Here is a 20,937-nt window from a genome sequence, read left to right on the forward strand (position 1 = left end):
CCCATGGTGTCCCCATGGTGTCCCCATGGTGTCCCTGTCCCCTGCCATGTCCCGTGTCCCTGTCCCCATGGTGTCCCCATGGTGTCCCGTGTCCCTGTCCCCATGGTGTCCCCATGGTGTCCCCATGGTGTCCCCATGGTGTCCCTGTCCCCTGCCATGTCCCGTGTCCCTGTCCCCATGGTGTCCCCATGGTGTCCCTGTCCCCAGGGAGATGACCCACCTGCAGAAGGAGGTGACGGCCATCGAGACCAAGCTGGAGCAGAAGCGCAGCGACCGCCACAACCTCCTGCAGGCCTGCAAGATGCAGGACATCCGGCTGCCGCTGGCCAGGGGCTCCATGGACGACATCAGCCAGGAGGAGGTGACACCTGGGGACACCCTGGGGACACCCTGGGTCACCCTGGGTCACCCTGAGCCACCCCTGTCCTCCTGAGTCACCCTGAGTCACCCCTGTGTCATCCCTGTATGACCCAATGGCCAGGGGCTCCATGGACGACATCAGCCAGGAGGAGGTGACACCTGGGGACACCCTGGGACACCCCTGTGTCACCCCCGTGTCACCCTGAGTCACCCCCATGTCCCCCTGGTCACTCCTGTCTTCTGTGTCACCCTGGTTGTCCCCATTGTCCCCTCAGGGTGGTGGCACTGGAGAGGACCCTGGTGGCAGCTCCAGCCGTGTCCCCTCACTGTCCCCATTGTCCCCTCAGGGTGGTGGCACTGGAGAGGACCCCGGTGGCAGCTCCAGCCGTGTCCCCTGACTGTCCCCATTGTCCCCTCAGGGTGGTGGCACTGGAGAGGACCCCGGTGGCAGCTCCCAGCGCAGCTCCAGCCTCTACGCCCGCGAGGCTCTGATCGAGATCGACTACAGCGACCTGCCCGAGGAGCTCAAGGTGACACCTGGGGACACCCGGGCATGGCTGGGGACACCGGGCACACCTGGGCACACCTGGGCACACCTGGGCATGGCCCGGGGACACATGGGCATGGCCTGGGCATGGCTGGGGGACACCTGGGCATGGTCTGGGCACACCCAGCACACCTGGACATGTTCTATGTCCCCTGCTGTCCACATGTCCTGTGTCCCCTGCTATCCCTGTGTGTCCCCATGTCCCCACATGTCCCTGGATGTCCCCGTGTCCCCATGTCCCTGCTGTCCCCAGGATGCCCAGGCAGAGGAGATCCGGCAGGAGATGGCAGCGCTGCAGCAGCGGCTGTGTCCCCAGTGTCCCTATGTCCCTGTGTGTCCCCAGTGCCCCTGATGTCCCCGATGTCCCCTCATGTCCCCTGCTGTCCCCAGGATGCCCAGGCGGAGGAGGAGATCACCAGGAGATGGCGGCCCTGCAGCAGCGGCTGTGTCCCCAATGTCCCCATGTCCCTCACACTCCTGATGTCCCTGCTGTCCCTGCTGTCCCCATGTCCCTCACACCCCTGCTGTCCCTGCTGTCCCCTGATGTCCCCTGATGTCCCCGTGTCCCTGCTGTCCCCAGGATGCCCAGGCGGAGGAGGAGATCCACCAGGAGATGGCAGCCCTGCAGCAGCGGCTGTGTCCCCAGTGTCCCCATGTCCCTGTGTGTCCCCATGTCGCTCACACCCCTGCTGTCCGTCACACCCCTGCTGTCCCCTGCTATCCCCTGATGTCCCCAGGATGCCCAGGCAGAGGAGGAGATCCGGCAGGAGATGGCGGCGCTGCAGCAGCGGCTGTGTCCCTGTGTCCCCATGTCCCTCACACCCCTGATGTCCCTGCTGTCCCCTGCTGTCCCCTGATGTCCCCGTGTCCCTGATGTCCCCAGGATGCCCAGGCGGAGGAGGAGATCCGGCAGGAGATGGCAGCCCTGCAGCAGCGGCTGTGTCCCTGTGTCCCTTACACCCCTGATGTCCCTGCTGTCCCCATGTCCCTGCTGTCCTTCACACCCCTGCTGTCCCTGCTGTCCCCAGGATGCCCAGGCGGAGGAGGAGATCCGCCAGGAGATGGCGGCGCTGCAGCAGCGGCTGACGGAGCAGCAGAGCGTCCTGCAGCGCATCGCCGCCCCCAACATGAAGGCCATGGAGAAACTGGAGAGTGTCCGAGACAAGTTCCAGGAGACCTCGGATGGTGGGGACACCGTGGGGACACCGTGGGGACACTGGGGGAACAAGTTCTAGGAGACCTTGGATGGTGGGATGGGTGGGGGACATGGGGACAAGTTCCAGGAGACCTCGGATGGTGGGGACGCTGTGGGGACACCATGGGTGGGACATGGGGGAGTGTCCATGACAAGTTCCAGGAGACTCCAATGGTGGGACACTGTGGGGACACCGTGGGGACACCATGGGGACATGGGGGAGCATCCGAGACAAGTTCCAGGAGACCTCGGATGGTGGGGACACCGTGGGGACACTGTGGGGACACTGTGGGGACACTGGGGGAACAAGTTCTAGGAGACCTTGGATGGTGGGATGGGTGGGGGACATGGGGACACAATGGGGACAAGTTCCAGGAGACCTCGGGCGGTGGGACACGTGAGGACACCATGGGGACATGGGGGAGCATCCATGACAAGTTCCAGGAGACCTCGGATGGTGGGACACCATGGGGACGCTGTGGGGACACCATGGGGACATGGGGGGGACGTGGTGGGGACATGGGGGAGCATCCACAACAAGTTCCAGGAGACCTTGGACGGTGGGGACACCATGGGGACATGTGGGGGGACATGGGACAATGTCCGTGACAAGTTCCAGGAGACCTTGGACGGTGGGGACACCGTGGGGACACGAGGGAGTGTCAGGGATCAGACCTTGGCTGGTGGGATACGATGGACCCCAATGTCCCCTGATGTCCCCACGGCTGTCCCTGATGTCCCCTGACATTCCAGGGTGTCTGTGATGTCCCCAATGTCCCTCCCAGAGTTCGAGGCTGCCCATAAACACGCCAAGAAGGCCAAGCAGGCGTGTCCTGACCCCGATGTCCCCATGGCTGTCCCTGCTGTCCCCAGTGTCCCCATGGCTGTCCCTGATGTCCCCTGAGTGTCCCCAGTGTCCCCATGGCTGTCCCTGCTGTCCCCTGACACCCCAGGGTGTCTGTGATGTCCCCAATGTCCCCATGGCTGTCCCTTGAGTGTCCCCAGTGTCCCCATGGCTGTCCCTGCTGTCCCCTGACCCCAATGTCCCCATTGCTGTCTCCTGATGTCCCCATTTGTCCCCTGATGTCCCCAATGTCCCCAGAGTTCGAGGCTGCCCATAAACGCGCCAAGAAGGCCAAGCAGGCGTGTCCTGACCCCGATGTCCCCATGGCTGTCCCTGCTGTCCCCAGTGTCCCCATGGCTGTCCCTGCTGTCCCCAGTGTCCCCATGGCTGTCCCCGATTGTCCCCAATGTCCCCTGATGTCCCCTGATTGTCCCCAGAGTTCGAGGCTGCCCATAAACGCGCCAAGAAGGCCAAGCAGGCGTGTCCTGACCCCAGTGTCCCCATGGCTGTCCCCTGATTGTCCCCAGTGTCCCCATGGCTGTCCCTGCTGTCCCCAATGTCCCCTGATGTCCCCTGATTGTCCCCAGAGTTCGAGGCCGCCCGCAAGCGCGCCAAGAAGGCCAAGCAGGCGTTTGAGCAGATGAAGAAGGAGAGGTTCGACCGCTTCAACTCCTGCTTCGAGGCCGTGGCCACCAACATCGACGAGATCTACAAAGCGCTGTCCAGGAACAGCAGCGCCCAGGTGGGCACAGCTGGACACACCTGGGCATGGCTGGGACACCTGGGCACACCTGGACACACCTGGGCACACCTAGACACACCTGGGGTACCTGGGGACACACCTGGTCATACCTGGGACACACCTGGGACACACCTGGGCATGGCTGGCACACCTGGGCACACCTGGGACAAACCTGGGCATGGCTGGGGCACACCTGGGACACACCTGGGCACACCTGGGCATGGGGCACACCTGGGCACACCTGGGCATGGGGCACACCTGGGGCACACCTGGGCATGGCTGGCACACCTGGGACACACCTGGGCACACCTGGGCATGGGGCACACCTGGGACACACCTGGGACACACCTGGGCACACCTGGGACACACCTGGGCACACCTGGGCATGGCTGGGCACACCTGAATGCGCTGGCACAGGGCTCGCCCTGCCCATCCCCCAGGTGTTCCTGGTCCCCAAGGAGCCCTGGCTGTGACACCTGGGTCACCTGGATGTCCCCTGAATGTCCCTGATGTCCCCAGTGTCCCCTCAATGTCCCCTGTGTTCTCTGTGTCCCTGATGTCCCCTGAGTGTCTCTGATGTCCCCTGTGTCCCCTGAATGTCCCCAATGTCCCCTCAATGTCCCCAATGTCCCCCCAGGCGTTTCTGGGCCCTGAGAACCCGGAGGAGCCGCACCTGGACGGGACCAATGCCAATTGTGTCACCTCAATGTCCCCTGTGTCACCTGAATGTCCCCTGAATGTCCCCAATGTCCCCTCAGTGTCCCCAATGTCCCCCCAGGCGTTTCTGGGCCCCGAGAACCCCGCGGAGCCGTACCTGGACGGGACCACTGCCAATTGTGTCACCTCAATGTCCCCTGAGTGTCCCTGAATGTCCCCAATGTCCCCTGAATGTCTCCAATGTCACCTGTGTCACCTCAATGTCCCCAGTGTCACCTGAATGTCCCCAATGTCCCCAGTGTCCCCTCAGGCATTTTTAGGCCCTGCGGAGCCGCACCTGGACGGGATCAATGCCAATTGTGTCACCTCAATGTCCCCTGTGTCACCTGTGTCCCTGATGTCCCCAATGTCCCCTCAGTGTCCCCAATGTCCCCTGAATGTGCCCTCAATGTCCCCAATGTCCCGCAGGCGTTTCTGGGCCCCGAGAACCCCGAGGAGCCGTACCTGGACGGGATCAATGCCAATTGTGTCACCTCAATGTCCCCTGAGTGTCCCTGAATGTCCCCAATGTCCCCTGAATGTCCCCAATGTCCCGCAGGCGTTTCTGGGCCCCGAGAACCCCGAGGAGCCGTACCTGGATGAAATCAATGCCAATTGTGTCACCTCAATGTCCCCTGAGTGTCCCTCAATGTCCCCTGAGTGTCCCTGAATGTCCCCAATGTCCCCTGAATGTCTCCAATGTCACCTGTGTCACCTCAATGTCCCCAGTGTCACCTGAATGTCCCCAGTGTCCCCTCAGGCATTTTTAGGCCCCGAGGAGCCGCACCTGGACGGGATCAATGCCAATTGTGTCACCTCAATGTCCCCTGAGTGTCCCTGAATGTCCCCAATGTCCCCTGAATGTCCCCAATGTCCCGCAGGCATTTCTGGGCCCCGAGAACCCCGAGGAGCCGTACCTGGATGGGACCAATGACAATTGTGTCACCTCAATGTCCCCTGAGTGTCCCTGATGTCCCCAATGTCCCCTGAATGTCCCCAGTGTCCCCTGAATGTCTCCAATGTCACCTGTGTCACCTCAATGTCCCCAGTGTCCCCAATGTCCCCTGAATGTCCCCAATGTCCCGCAGGCATTTCTGGGCCCCGAGAACCCCGAGGAGCCGTACCTGGATGGGACCAATGACAATTGTGTCACCTCAATGTCCCCAGTGTCACCTGTGTCCCCTCAGTGTCCCCTGTGCCACCTGAATGTCCCCAATGTCCCCAGTGTCACCTGTGTCCCCAATGTCCCCTGAGTGTCCCCAATGTCCCCTGAGTGTCCCCAATGTCCCGCAGGCGTTTCTGGGCCCCGAGAACCCCGAGGAGCCGTACCTGGACGGGATCAATTACAACTGCGTGGCCCCCGGGAAGCGATTCCGGCCCATGGACAACCTGTCAGGGGGGGAGAAAACCGTGGCTGCCCTGGCCCTGCTCTTCGCCATCCACAGGTGGGACCCCAAAAACACCCGGGGGGGACCCCAAAGATCCCATAGGACCCCAAAAACCCCATGGGAAATCCAAAAATCCTGGGAGAAATCATAAAAATCCCAAAAAAATCCCTCTTTGGTGCCCTGGCCCTGCTCTTCGCCATCCACAGGTGGGACCCCAAAAACACCCGGGGGGGACCCCAAAAATCCGGGGGACCCCAAAAATCCCCTGGGAAATCCCAAAATCCCCATGGGAAATCATAAAAATCCCCCTTTGGCTGCCCTGGCCCTGCTCTTGGCCATCCACAGGTGGGACCCCCAAAATTCTCCTGGAGGACCCCAAAAATCCGGGGGGACCCCAAAAATCCCATGGGAAATCCCAAAATCCTGAGAGAAATCCCCAGAATCCCCAGGGGTGGGACCCCAAATCCTCCCCAAAATCCCCCTTTGGTGCCCTGGCCCTGCTCTTCACCATCCACAGGTGGGACCCCAAAAACACCCGGGGGGACCCCAAAGATCCCATGGGAAATCCCAAAAACACAAAAAATCCAGGGGGACCCCAAAAACCCCAAGGAAAAATCCCAAAAACCAGGAGGAGACCCCAAAATCCCCACGGGAAATCCCCAAAACTCTTGGAGGGACCCCAAAACCGGGGCTGGGTTGTTTTGGGGCATCCCAGTTTTGGGGCATTCCAGTTTTGGGGTATCCTGGCTTCAGGGTGCCCCAATTTTGGAATGCCCCAGTTTCAGGGTTCCCCACTTCTGGGGTTCTCCACTTTTGGGGTCTCAGCCCAATTTTGGGGTGTCCCCGTTTTGGGGTTCCCCAGTTTCAGGGTGCCCCACTTTTGGGGTTCCCCTCTTTCAGGGTCCCCCACTTTTGGGGTCTCGGCCCAATTTCGGGGTGTCATTTTTGGGGTTCCCCTCTTTTGGGGTGCCCCAGTTTCAGTCTGTCCCTTTTTGGGGTTCCCCACTTTTGGGGTGCCCCAGTTTCGGGGTTCCCCACTTTTGGGGTCTCAGCCCAGTTTCGGGGTGTCCCTTTTTGGGGTTCCCCACTTTTGGGGTCTCAGCCCAATTTCGGGGTGTCCCTTTTCGGGGTTCCCCACTTTTGGGACATCCCAGTTTTGGGGTCTCAGCCCAGTTTTGGGGTGCCCCATTTTTGGGCTTCCCCAATTTGGGGTTCCCCATTTTCGGGGTGTCCCTTTTTGGGGTTCCCCACTTTCGGGGTTCCCCAGTTCCGGGGTCTCAGCCCAGTTTCAGGGTTCCCCACTTTTAGGGTGTCATTATTGGGGTTCCCCTCTTTCGGGGTGTCCCTTTTTGGGGTTCCCCATTTTCAGGGTGCCCCATTTTCAGGGTGTCCCAATTTCAGGGTGTCCCAATTTCGGGGTGCCCCGTTTTCGGGGTTCCCCTCTTTTGGGGTTCCCCACTTTTGGGGTGTCCCATTTTCGGGGTCTCAGCCCAGTTTCCCCCCAGTTACAAACCGGCCCCGTTCTTCGTGCTGGACGAGATCGACGCCGCGCTGGACAACACCAACATCGGCAAGGTGGGAACCTGGGGGGCCCCTCCCCTTTTTGTGGGGTCCCCTCCCCTTTTTGTGGGGTCCCCTCCCCTTTTTGTGGGGTCCCCTCCCCTTTTTTGGGGTCCCCTCCCAATTTTTGGGGCTCCCCCGTGGGATTTTGGGGCTCCCCCCAGCCTCATTTTCTCCCTCTTGGAGCCGATTTTTCTGCCCTCGCCCCCAAATTTTGGGGCTCCCCACTGCATTTTTGGGGTCCCCCACCCCATTTTTGGGGTGTTCTCCTCCCCAGTTTTTAATTCTAGGGGTTCCCCACCCCAATTTTGGGGTTCTCCCTGTAAAGTTTTGGGGTCTGGGGGTGTCACCCCAACCTCCCCCAGCCCCATTTCTGTGCCCCAGGGAGGGATTTTGTCCCCCTTAGCTCCACATTTTGGGGTTCTGCACCCCAATTTTGGGGGATGCCCCACCCATTTTAGGGGTCCCCCCCATTTTTTTGGGGTGCCCTCCCCATTGTTCGGGGTCCCCTCCCAATTTTTGGGGCTCCCCCGTGGGATTTTGGGCTCCCCCCAGCCTCATTTTCTCCCTCTTGGAGCCGATTTTTCTGCCCTCACCCCCAAATTTTGGGGCTCCCCACTCCAGTTTTGGGGCTCCCCCACCCCATTTTTGGGGTGTTCTCCTCCCCAGTTTTCAATTCTAGGGGTTCCCCATCCCAATTTTGGGGTTCCCCATCCCAATTTTGGGGATCCCCCTGTAAAGTTTTGGGGTCTGGGGGTCTCACCCCAACCTCCCCCAGCCCCATTTCTGTGCCCCAGGGAGGGATTTTCTCCCCGTTAGCTCCAAATTTTGGGGTTCTGCACCCCAATTTTGGGTTCCCCTCCCCATTTTGGGGGTCCCCTCCCCATTTTTGGGGTGCCCTCCCCATTGTTCGGGGTCCCCTCCCAATTTTTGGGGCTCCCCCGTGGGATTTTGGGGCTCCCCCCAGCCTCATTTTCTCCCTCTTGGAGCCGATTTTTCTGCCCTCGCCCCCAAATTTTGGGGCTCCCCACCCCATTTTTGGGGCTCCCCACCCCATTTTTGGGGTGTTCTTCTCCCCAGTTTTCAATTCTAGGGGTTCCCCATCCCAATTTTGGGGTTCCCCCTATAAAGTTTTGGGGTCTGGGGGTGTCACCCCAACCTCCCCCAGCCCCATTTCTGTGCCCCAGGGAGGGATTTTGTCCCCCTTAGCTCCAAATTTTGGGGTTCTGCACCCCAATTTTGGGTTCCCCTCCCCATTTTGGGGTCCCCCCAATCTCATTTTCACCCTCTTGGAGCTGATTTTTCAGTCCCCTCCCAATTTTGGGGTGTCCCACCCCATTTTTGGGGGTCTCAGGTTCGGTTTTTGGGGTGCCAGGTCCATTTTTTGAGGTTTTAGGTTCATTGTTTTGGGGTGCCAAGTGCGTTTTTTGGGGTGCCAGGTCCATTTTTTTGGGGTGCCAGGTGAATTTTTGGGGTGCCAAGTGCATTTTTTGAATTTCTAGCCTCATTTTTTGAGGTTTCAGCTCAATTTTTGGGGGTTCCACGTCTGGTTTTTGAGGTGCCCAGTCCATTTTTTGGGGTGTCAGGGTCAGTTTTGAGGTGCCAAGATGGTTTTTGGGGTCCCAGGTCTAGTTTTTTTGGGGTACAAAGTCCATGTAGCTCCATTTTGGGGCGTTCTAGGTTCATTTTTGGGGGTGCCAAGTCCATTTTTTTAATTTCTAGGTTCATTTTTTGAGGTCCTAGGTCCATTTATTGGGGTGCCAAGCCGGTTTTTGGGGTTCCAGGTCTGCTTTTTTGGGGTACAAAGTCCATGTTTTGGGCTTCTAGGTTCATTTTTTTGGGGGTGCCGAGTCCATTTTTTGATGTTTCAGCTCCATTTTTGGGGTGCCAAGTCCATTTTTGATGTTTCAGACCCATTTTGGGGGGTTCCAGGTCTGTTTTTTGGGGTTCCAGGTCTGGTTTTTGGGGTTCCAGGTCTGGTTTTTGGGGTGCCAAGCCCATTTTTTGAATTTTTAGGTTCAGCTTTGAGGTTCCAGCTCTGTTTTTTGAAGTTCCGGGTCCATTTTTTTGGGGGTGCCGGGTGGGTTTTTTGGGGTGCCCAACCCATTTTTTGGGGTTCCGAGTGCGTTTTTTGGGGTTCCGAGTGCGTTTTTGGGGTCCCCAGGTGGCCAATTACATCAAGGAGCAGTCGGCTGCCAACTTCCAGGCCATCGTCATCTCCCTCAAGGAGGAATTTTACACCAAGGCCCAGAGCCTGATCGGCGTCTACCCCGAGGTACCGAAAACCCCAAAAACCGCCCCAAAACCCCCCGAAATGCCAAAAAAATCCCTAAAAACGGCCTCTGATTGCCCTGAAATACCCAAAAAAATCCCTAAATTCCCCTGAATTACCAAAAAATACCCTTGAAAAACCCAGAAATACCAAAAAAATACCCCGGAAATGCACAAAAATACTCCAAAAAATAACCCATAAATACCAAAAGGTACCAAAAAATACTCCTGAAATGCCCAGAAATACCAAAAACTACCCCAAAAATAACCCCATAAATACCAAAAGGTCCCAACCAATAGTACCCCTGAAATACCTCCAAAAAATACCCTTGAAAAACCCAGAAATACCAAAAAATACCCCTGAAATGCCAAAAAAATACCCCCAAAATAAGCCCATAAATACCAAAAGGTCCCACCCAATAATACCCCTGAAATACCCAGAAATACCCAAAAATAGCCCTGAAATACAAAAAAAATACAAAAAAAATACCCCGGAAATGCACAAAAATACCCCAAAAAGAACCCCATAAATACCAAAAGGTACCAAATAATACCCCTGAAATGCCCAGAAATACAAAAAAATACCGCAAAAATAACCCCATAAATACCAAAAGGTACCCACCAATAATATCCCTGAAATACCCAGAAATACCCAAAAAATAGCCCTGAAAAACCCAGAAATACAAAAAAATACCCCTGAAATGCCAAAAAAGACCCCAAAAAATAACCTCATAAATACCAAAAGGTACCCACCAATAATACCCCTGAAATACCCAGAAATAGCCCTGAAATACAAAAAAAATACCCCAAAAATAACCCCATAAATACCAAAAGGTCCCACCCAATAATACCCCTGAAATACCCAGAAATACCCCAAAATAGCCCTGAAATACAAAAAAATACCCCAAAAATAACCCCTGAAATGCACAAAAATACCCCCAAAACAACCCCATAAATACCAAAAGGTACCAAAAAATACCCCTGAAATGCCCAGAAATACAAAAAATACCCCAAAACCAACCCCCTAAATACCAAAAGGTACCCACCCAATAATACCCCTGAAATACCCCCAAAAAATACCCTTGAAAAACCCAGAAATACCCAAAAATAGCCCTGAAATACAAAAAAATACCCCAAAACCAACCCCATAAATACCAAAAGGTCCCACCCAATAATACCCCTGAAATACCCAGAAATACCCAAAAAATAGCCCTGAAATACAAAAAAATACAAAAAAATACCCCGGAAATGCACAAAAATACTCCAAAAAATAACCCATAAATACCAAAAGGTACCAAATAATACCCCTGAAATACCCAGAAATACCCAAAAATAGCCCTGAAATACCAAAAAATACCCCCAAAATAACCCCAGAAATACCAAAAAATACCCCTAAATAAAAAACCCACAGAAATACCCCTAAACCACCAAAAAATACCCCAAAATACCCCTGAAATCCCTAGAAATACCCCAAAACACACAAAAATACCCCAAAATACCCCTGAAATGCACAAAATTGCCCCTAAATACCCCAAAACACAAAACACCCCCAGAAATGCCCCAAAAATACCTCAAGTATCCAAAATACCCCCAAAATATCTGCAAGATAACCCCAAAATAACCCCTGAAATTACCTTAAATCCCCCAAAATTACCCTAAAATCCCCCAAAATTACCCTAAAATCCCCCAAAATACCTCGAATATCCCTAAATAATGCCCAAAAAAATATCCCCAAAATATCACCCCAAAAATATCCCAAAATACCTCGAAAATCTCTAAATAATCCCCCCAAAAATATCCCCAAAATACCCCAAAAATATCCCCAAAACACCTCAAAAAACCCCCAAAAATATCCCCAAAATTATCCCAAAATATCCCCAAAATTATCCCAAAATACCCCAAAACTGAGGGGGAGGGGGGACAGGGGGGGGGTCTCAATAAACCCCAAAATTTGGGGGGGGGGGTGGGGTCCCCATTGGGGGGGGGGGGGGTTTTGGGGTTGGGTTTTTGGGGTGGGGTTTTGGGGTTTGGGTTTTTGGGGTTTTTTTGGGAGTTGGGGTTTTGGGGTTGGGTTTTTGGGGTGGGGTTTTGGGGTTTTGGGGTTTTTGGGGTTTTTTTGGGGTTGGGTTTTTGGGGTTGGGTTTTTGGGGTTGGGTTTTTGGGGTTGGGTTTTTTGGGGGGGGGGTTCAGGGGCATTTTGGGGTCACAGGGATTTGGGGGGGGGGGTCCCAGGCCGGGCTGTGACCCCGCCCCTCCCCTCCCCCCCCCCCCAGCAAGGCGATTGCGTCATCAGCAAAGTGCTGACCTTTGACCTCACCAAGTACCCGGACACCAACCCCAACCCCAACGAGCAGTGACCCCCCCCCAAAATCCGGGGGACCCCAAAATCCCGGGACCCCCCCAAACTCATCATGAACCCCCCCAAAATCATCGGGACCCCAAAATCCCGGGACCCCCCCCAAACTCATCATGAACCCCCCCAAAATCATCGTGACCCCAAAATCCCAGGGACCCCCCCCCCAAACTCATCATGAACCCCCCCAAAATCCCGGGGGACCCCAAAATCCCGGGACCCCCCCCCAAACTCATCATGAACCCCCCCAAAATCATCGTGACCCCAAAATCCCAGGGACCCCCCCCGAAATTGATCATGAACCCCCCCCAAAATCATCGAGACCCCAAAATCCCGGGGACCCCCCCCAAACTCATCATGAACCCCCCCAAAATCCCGGGGGACCCCAAAATCCCAGGGACCCCCCCCAAAATCCCCGGGGGACCCCAAAATCCCGGGACCCCCCCCCAAACTCATCATGAACCCCCCCAAAATCATCAAGACCCCAAAATCTTGGGGAACCCCCCAGAAAATCCTGGGACCCCCCCCCCCAAATTTATCATGAACATCCCCAAAATAATCAAGACCCCAAAATCCCGGGGACCCCCCCCAAATTCATCATGAACCCCCCCCCCCCAAAATACTGGGGACCCCCCCCTCCCAAAATCCTCGAGACCCCAAAATCCCGGGGACCCCAAAATCACCGTGACCCCAAAATCAGCATGAACCCCCCCCCCAAAATCCCAGGGACCCCAAAATCCTGGGGAACCCCCCCAAAATCATCGTGACCCCAAAGTCTTGGGGAACCCCCCAGAAAATCCTGAGGACCCCCCCCAAATTCATCATGAACCCCCCCCCAAAATCATCGAGACCCCAAAATCCTGGGACCCCCCCCCCACCAAAATCTTCAGGACCCCAAAATTTTTGGGACCCCTCCCCAGGACCCCTCAAATCCCGGGACCCCTCCCCAAAAAATCCTGGGGACCCCAAATTCCCAGGACCCCCCAAAATCCTCAGGACCCCCTCCGAATTCATCAGGACCCCAAAATCCCGGGGACCCCAAAATCCTGGGGACCCCCCCCAAAATCATCGTGACCCCAAAAACTCCTCGGGATCCCCCAAAATCCCTGGGACCCCCCCACTTCAAATGTTGGGGTCCCTGGGTGGTGCCGCCCTCCCCCCAAATTCCCGGGACCCCCCCCCCAAATTTTGGGGTTTCCTTTATGGGGTCCTGGACCCCGCCCCTAAATTTTGGGGTCCCCCCTAAAGTCCCTTGGGTGGGGAACCCCCTAAAATTGGGGACCCCCCCCAAATTTGGGGTCCCTCCAAGGTCCCTTTAGGTGGGGGCGAGGACCCCCCCCAAATTTTGGGGTCCCTGGGTGCCCCCACCCCAAATTTTGGGGTCCTTCCAAAAGTCCCTTGGGTGGGGGCTGGGAATCTCCAAAAATTGGGGACCCCCCCAAATTTGGGGTCCCCTGTGGGGTCTCCCCCCCGTCCCCCCCCCCCCAAATTTTGGGGGTCCCCTTTGCACCCCCCCCGATTTTGGGGTGTCCCCTCCCCTTCCCCCCCCCCCCCCCCCCTGCGGTTTTTATGGAATTTCCCCGGATTTGGGGAACGCAAATGGAAATAAAATAAAATAAAATAAAATAAAAATTAAAATAAAAATTAATGAAAATTAAATGAATTAAATTAAAAATTAATTAAAATCAAAATTAAAATCAAGGGGGGGGAAGGGGGATCTATGGGGGATCTATAGGGGATCTGTATGGGATCTGTATGGGATCTATAGGGGATCTATGGGGGATCTATAGGGGATCTGTATGGGATCTATAGGGATCTATGGGGGATCTATGGGGGATCTATGGGGGATCTATAGGGGATCTCTGGGGATCTATAGGGGATCTATGGGGGATCTATGGGGATCTATGGGGGATCTATAGGGGATCTGTATGGGATCTATATGGGATCTATGGGGTTCTATGGGGATCTGTATGGGCTGTAGGGGATTTATGGGGATCTATGGGGGATTTGTGGGGAATCTGTAGGGTTCTATAGGGGATCTATAATGGGGCTATAGGGGATCTATAGGGGATCTATAGCATCTATAGGGGGTCTGTAGGGTTATAGGGGATTTATGGGGGATCTATAATGGGGCTATAGGGGATTTATGGGGGATCTGTAGGGGGCTATAGGGGAGCTATGGGGGATCTATGGGGGATCTATAATGGGGCTATAGGGGATTTATGGGGGATCTATAGCATCTATAGGGGGTCTGTAGTGTCTATAGGGGCTGTAGGGGATCTCTAGTGGATCTATGGGGGATCTATAGCAATCTATAGGGGACCTATATGAGGGCTGTAGGGGATCTGTGTGGGCTGTAGGGGATCTATAGGGGATCTATAGGGGCTATAGGGGATCTATATGGGGTCTATATGGGGGCTATTGGGGATCTATGGAGGATCTATAGGGGCTATTGGGGGTCTATAGTGGCTGGGGGGGATCTAGAGGGGATCTCAGGGGGATCCATACAGGCTATAGGGGATCTATAGGGGATCTATAGGGGAGCTGTAGGGGAGCTATGGGGGGGTATAGGGGGATCTATAAGGGGTTCTATAGGGGTTGTAGGGGGGCTGTAGGGGATCTATGGAGGATGTATCGGGGATCCATAGCGGATCTATAGGGGATCTATGGGGGCGATAGGGGTTCTATAGGTGCTGTAGGGGATCTATGGGGGGTTATGGGGGATCCATAGGGGATCTTGGAGGGTGTAGAAGGGGCTATGGGGGATCCATAGGGGGCTATAGGGGATCTAGGGGGGTTCTATAGGGGATCTATGGGTGAACTATAGGGGATCTATGGGGGGCTATAGGGGATCTATGGGTGAACTATAGGGGATCTATGGGGGGCTATAGGGGATCTGTAGGATCCATAGGGGATCGTTAGGGGAACTCTAGGGGTTCTGTTAGAGGATCTATAGGGGCTATATGGGGTCTATAGGGGATCTAGGGGGTATAGAAGGGGCTATAGGGGATCTATGGGGGCCTCTAGGGGATCTATGGGGGAACTCTAGGGGTTTATTAGGGGATCTCTAGGGGATCTAGGGGGGTATAGAAGGGGCTATAGGGGATCCATAGGGGATCCATAGGGGTTTACAGGGGATCTATAGGGGCTGCATGGGATCCATAGGGACCCCGGGGTGGGGAGGGGTCACAGCCCTTGGGCTGTGGGAGGGGTCGGGGGCTCTGGGGGGTTTTGGGGGGTCCCGGCAGGGTCTTGAGGGGAGGGGGGGGTCTGGGGGTGCTGGGGGGGGGTCCGGAGGGGGCTTTGGGGGGGTCTGGGCAGGGGCTGGGAGGGGTCTGGGCGCTCTCCGGGGCGGTTTTGGGGGTGTCTGGGGGGCTCTGAGGTGAATGGGGGTGCTGGGAGGGGTCTGGGGGATTTGGGGGGATCCAGGCAGGGTCTGGGGGTCGAGAGGGGGCTTTGGGGGGGTCTGAGGGAAATGGGGGGGTCTGGGGGCGTTGGGGAGGTCCGGGGGAGGTTTTTGGGGGCCTGAGAGGGGGGGTCTGAGGGCACTTGGGGGTCTTTGTGGGGTCCGCGGGGGTCTGAGGGCACTGGGAGGGGTCTCGGGGGTTTGGGGGGGTCCGGGGGGGTTCTGAGGGGATTTGGGGGGGTCCCGGCAGGGTCCGGAGGGGCTTCGGGGGGCTCTGGAGCTCTCTGGGGGTTCCGCGCGGCTCTGAGGGCGCTGGGAGGGGTCTGGGGGCTTTGGGGGGGTCCGGGGGGGGCTCTGGGGGGGCGGGGGTCCCTCCCCGTGCGGCGGCCGAACCCCAATCAGAGCCCGAGTTATTTGTGCCCCGTTGCCATGGAAACGGAGCGGGGCTGAGCCGGCGGCAGCGCCGGGGGGGGGGGGGGGGGGGGGGACAGGGGGTGGCACCGGGGGGGGGGGCGGGGGGGACACGCGGGGGGCGGCACCGAGGGGACAACGGGGGGGGGGGTCACAGAGCGGGGGTCGCGGGGGGGTCACAAAGTTATGGGGGGGGTTGGGGGAGGGGCTGGGAGCGCTCCTGGGGGTCCCCCAAGAGTTTTGGAGGGGGGGGGGGGTCAAGCCCAGCCCCCCCCCCCCTCCAAAATCCATTAATTAGGATTAATGAAGGGGGCGGGGCAGGACGCGGGGGGTCCCTTTTTGGGATGGGGGGGGAGGGGGGGAGGAGGTGTCCCCCACCACCCCCCCCCCCCACTCTCCACCATTTTGGGGGGGGGGGGGGGGCGGTTCATGGCCGGGTGGGAGGGGGGGGTGGGGTTTGGGCAGGGGGGGAGGGGCTGCCTTAACCCCGCCCCCCGCCCCGCCCCCACCCGCTTCGCCTCCTCCCTCCGAGCTCCGCGCCCGGATCGGGCCCCCCCGAGCCGCCCCCCCCACCCCCCCCGCCCCCGCCACCCCCCGGCCGGGCCACCCCCCCCCCCATCACACTCGGGGGCCCCCCCATCCCCCACCCCCCATCCAGGGCCCCCCACACCCCCCCCACACCCCCCCTCACCCTCGGGGCTGCCGGACCCCCCCCCCCCCCCATTTCACATTTTACACCCCCCCAATTTTTAATTTAATTTCACACCCCCCCACCCCAAATTTTAATTTAATTTCACTGCCCCCCCACCCCATGCCAGCCCCCCCTCCTTGACCCCCCCCCCACCCCCACCCTCGCCCCCTCCCCACTTTTTTTTTTTTTTTTTAATTTTTTTTCCTCCCGTGGGGGGGGGGGGGGGGGGGGTGGATGGAGGGCGCGGGGGGCGGCGGGGCCCCCCCGGGGGGTTCCGAGCCCCCCGACCGCGCTGTCGAGTACCTGCTGGAGCTCAACCGGATTATCGCGACTCAGCGACATCTCCTGGCCTCGCAGCGCCGCCGCATCGCGCAGCTCGAGGGGCAACTGCAGCGCCTGGCCCGGGAGAACCGGCACCTGCGGCAGCGAGGGGCGGGGGGCAACGCCGGCACCCCCCGGCACCCGGTGAGATGGGGGGGCTGAGGGGGTGTGGGGGGGGCTTGGGGGTGCGGGGATAGGGACGCCCCCGGATTTGGGGGATTTGGAGGTGTGGGGGTATTGGGGATATGGGGGGGATTGGGGGGTGTGGGGATAGGGACGCCCCCAGGTATTGGGGGGGGTTATGGGGGGTGTGGGACATATGGGAGGGTATGGGGGTATTGGGGGTATTGGGGATGTGGGGGGGATATGGGGATAGGGACGCACCCATATATGGGGGATATGGGGGGTATAGGGGACATATGGGGGGCATGGGGGATGTGGGGGGGGATTATGGGGGTTTGGGGACTTAGGGGGGATATGGGGATAGGGACGCCCCCATATATGGAGGATATGGGGGCTGTGGGGAGGACTATGGGGGTTTGGGGACATAGGGGGGACATGGGGGGACATGGGGGGTATGGAACATGTGGGAGGTATGGGGGGTATGGGGGATATGGGACTTGTGAGGGATATGGGGTTATGGGGTGGTATGGGGTGGGTATGGGGGACATGGGGGCATTGGAAGATACGGGGAGTATGGAGGATATGGGGGGTATGGGGGGTATGGGGGGTACATGGAACATGTGGGGGATATGGGGGGATATGGGGGCTTGAGACATAGGGGGGTATGGGGGAATATATGGGAGATATGGGAGTATGGAATATATGGGGGGATATAGGGGTATGGGGGGTGTGGGGGGTATGGGGGGATATGGGGATATATGGGAGATATGGGAGCATGGAACATATGGGGGGATATAGGGCTATGGGGGGGATATGGGACACGTGGGGCTATGGGGGGATATGGGGACATGTGGGGCTATGGGGGGGATATGGGGACATGTGGGGCTATGGGGGGATATGGGGACATGTGGGGCTATGGGGGGATATGGGACATGTGGGGCTATGGGGGGATATGGGACACGTGGGGCTATGGGGGTTTGGGACATACGGGGCTATGGGGAGTATTGGGGAATATGAGGGTGTGGGGGGTATGGGGGGGATGCAGGGCTATGGGACACGTGGGGGATATGGGGGGGATATGGGGGGGAAATGGGGCTCTGGGTGTGTGGGACATGTGGGGCTATGGGGGGGATATGGGAGATGTGGGGGTTTGGAACATATGGGGGATGTGGGGGGATGTGGAGGTTTGGGATGCGAGGGGATGGGGCTGTGGGGGATATGGGGGATATGGGGGGGATATGGGACATGTGGGGGCTATGGGGGATATGGGGGTGTGGGGGATAGGGGGGTGTAGGGGGTGTCAGGGATGTGGGGCAGATATGGGGCAGATATGGGGCAGATATGGGGGTGTGGGGCAGATATGGGGATATGGGAGATGTGGGGGTTTAGGGGGCGTTCAGGGGGTGGGGGCACATGGGGGGGTTTGGGGGGTTTGGGGCATAGGGGCTGTGGGTTATGGGGCGGTTTGGGGCATAGGGGCTGTGGGTTATGGGGCGGTTATGGGGGGGTTTGGGGCATAGGGGCTGTGGGTTATGGGGCACCAGGAGGGGGGCACAGGGGTTATGGGGTGGGGGGAGTTGTTTGGGGGGGGGGCAGAAGCTCGGGGTCACGGGGGGGTCACGGTGGGGGGGTGGGGTCACCGAGGGGTCACCGGGACTGGGGTCTGGGTGGGGAGGGTGAATTGGGGGGGGTCGTGGGGATGGAGACCCCCGGAGTTGGGGAGGGGTTCTGGGGGGTCGTGGGGAGCCCAGGATTGGGGGGTGCAGGTCACAGGACAGAGACCCCGATTTTGGGAGTGGGGAGGGGGTCATGGGGCGGGGACCCCCAAATTTGGGGTGGGGAGGGGTTGGGGTGAGCCCCGGGTTTGGAGGCAGAGAGGGGATTCTGGGGAGGGGGTCGTGTAGGGGGGACCCCAATTTTGGGGGGTTCGTGGAGTGGGGAGGGGGCTTAGAGGGGTGAGGAGCCCGGATTTGGGGTGTAGGGGCTGCACAGGGGGATTTGGGGGGGGGGTCCTGAGTGGGTTTGGGGGTCATGGGGGTCATAGGGGGCTGTGGCCCAGGGACCCCCCGAACTGGGGGGGGGTCTAGAGACAAAAATTGGGAGGAAAATTAACCAGGGACCCCCACTGGGGGCTCTTGGGGTTGGGGTGGGGGTCCCAGGGCCGTTTGGGGCTGGGTCAGGGGGGTCCCAGGACGGTCCAGACCAGGGCAGGGGTCTCAGGACCCCCAAGGGGCTCTCAGGGATGCCCAGACTGAGTCGGGGGTCCCAGGGCCATTCGGGGCAGGTCAGGGGGGTCCCAGGGATGCCCGGGGGTTCAGGAACACAGCCCCAAAATCGAGGATGTGGGATTTGAGAACCTGGGATCTGCCAAAAATGCCGGATTTGGGCATCTGGGACCCCCCCGTTCCCCTCAAAATCTGGGATTTGGAAATCCACGATCTGGGACCCCCCCCCCCCCTCAAAATCTGGGTTTGGGGATCTGGACATCCCCAAAATCGGAGATCTGGGATTTGGGAATGCAGAATCCCGGAATTGGGACTGGCACCAAAACCTGGGATTGGGGGTCCCAGGTCCGTCCATCCTGGGTCAGGGGGTCCCAGGGGTTCAGGAACAGCCTCAAAATCGGGGATCTGGGATTTAGGAATGCAGAATACGGGACTGGCACCAAAACCTGGGATTGGGGCTCCCAGGGCCATCCATCAGGGGGATCTCAGGGATGTCCAGACCAGGGCAGGGGTCTCAGGACCCCCAAGGGGCTCTCAGGGATGCCCAGACTGAGCTGGGAGTCCCAGGGCCATTTGGGGCAGGTCAGGGGGTCCTGGACCTTGTGGGATTGGGTCAGGGGGTCCCAGGTCCGTCCATCCTGGGTCAGGGGGTCCCAGGGATGCCCAGGAGTTCAGAAACAGCCCCAAAAATCGGGGATCTGGGATTTAGGAATGCAGAATACGGGACTGGCACCAAAACCTGGGACTGGGGCTCCCAGGTCCGTCCATCCCGGGTCAGAGGGTCCCAGGACTGTCCAGACTGAGTCGGGGGTCCCAGGTCCATCCATCAGGGGGATCTCAGGGATGTCCAGACCAGGGTAGGGGTTCCAGGGATGCCCAGACTGAGTCGGGGGTCCCAGGTCCATCCATCCATGCCCAGACCCATCCCTGCCCAGCCCGCGGTGCCACCCCCGTGTCCCCTCTGTGTCCCCAGGGCCACGCGGACCCCGAGGCTCAGTACCAGAACCACCTGGAGGCCGAGGGGCTCTACGGGGACCCCGAGCTGCCCTACCCGGCCCGAGGCGAGCGGGACCTGCCCTACCCGAGCCACGGCGACCCCGACGGGGCGTACCCGGCTCACCTGGAGCGCGACGGGACCTACGCCGAGCACCTGGAGCACGACGGGAGCTACGCGGAGCACCTGGAGCGGGAGCGGCCCTACCCCGCACACCTGGAGCGCGACGCGGCCTTCGAGGCTCTGAGCGAGCGGGACGGGCCCTACACGGGCCGAGCCGAGCACGACCGGCCCTACCCGAGCCGAAAGGAGCGGGACAGACCCTACCTGAGCCGAACCGAGCGGGACGGGCCCTACGCGGCCCGCATGGAGCAGGAGGGGCAGTTCCACGGCTGCCTGGAGCGGGACCTCCAGTACCAGCCGCACCTGGAGAGGGACGGGCAGTACCCGGGCAGGATGGAGCAGGATGGACAATATTCTACCAGGATGGAGCAGGACGGACAATATTCTAGCCAGGATGGAGCAGGATGGACAATATTCCAGCAGGATGGAGCAGGACGGACAATATTCGGGCAGGATGGAGCAGGACGGACAATATTCCAGCCGCATGGACCGAGAGGGGCCGTACCCGGCGCGGCTGGAGCGAGAGGGGCCGTACCCGGAGCGGGACGCGCAGTACCCGGCCCGGCTGGAGCAGGAGGGGCCGTACCCGGCCCGGCTGGAGCGGGAGGGGCCGTTCCGGGCCCGGGATGGGCCCTACGGGAGCTGCTGGGAGCGGGAGTGGGCGCGGGGGCCGCTGAGCCGCGGCCC

General features: G+C 58.8%; 1 protein-coding gene across 1 annotated transcript; it reads left to right on the forward strand.

Moving 5' to 3' along the window:
* Positions 1-186: 186 nt before the first annotated feature.
* Positions 187-13,576, forward strand: LOC118700946 (structural maintenance of chromosomes protein 1A-like). Its single transcript, XM_036405537.2, has 8 exons — positions 187-361; positions 780-890; positions 1,936-2,092; positions 3,534-3,688; positions 5,678-5,829; positions 7,278-7,347; positions 9,497-9,607; positions 11,877-13,576. The coding sequence occupies exons 1-8, from the start codon at positions 212-214 to the stop codon at positions 11,958-11,960; spliced, it is 990 nt and encodes a 329-aa protein (XP_036261430.1). The 5' UTR covers positions 187-211; the 3' UTR covers positions 11,961-13,576.
* The last annotated feature ends 7,361 nt before the right edge of the window (positions 13,577-20,937 follow it).

Source organism: Molothrus ater, unplaced genomic scaffold (assembly GCF_012460135.2).
Source record: "Molothrus ater isolate BHLD 08-10-18 breed brown headed cowbird unplaced genomic scaffold, BPBGC_Mater_1.1 matUn_MA100, whole genome shotgun sequence".
Taxonomy (NCBI): domain Eukaryota; kingdom Metazoa; phylum Chordata; class Aves; order Passeriformes; family Icteridae; genus Molothrus; species Molothrus ater.

Bases quoted from the DNA above. Each gene is read 5' to 3' on its own strand.
- LOC118700946 (XM_036405537.2), top strand. From the start codon at position 212: ATGACCCACCTGCAGAAGGAGGTGACGGCCATCGAGACCAAGCTGGAG. The intron at 3,689-5,677 runs GTGGGCACAGCT...AATGTCCCGCAG, and splicing joins CCAGGAACAGCAGCGCCCAG to GCGTTTCTGGGCCCCGAGAA. The intron at 9,608-11,876 runs GTACCGAAAACC...CCCCCCCCCCAG, and splicing joins TGATCGGCGTCTACCCCGAG to CAAGGCGATTGCGTCATCAG.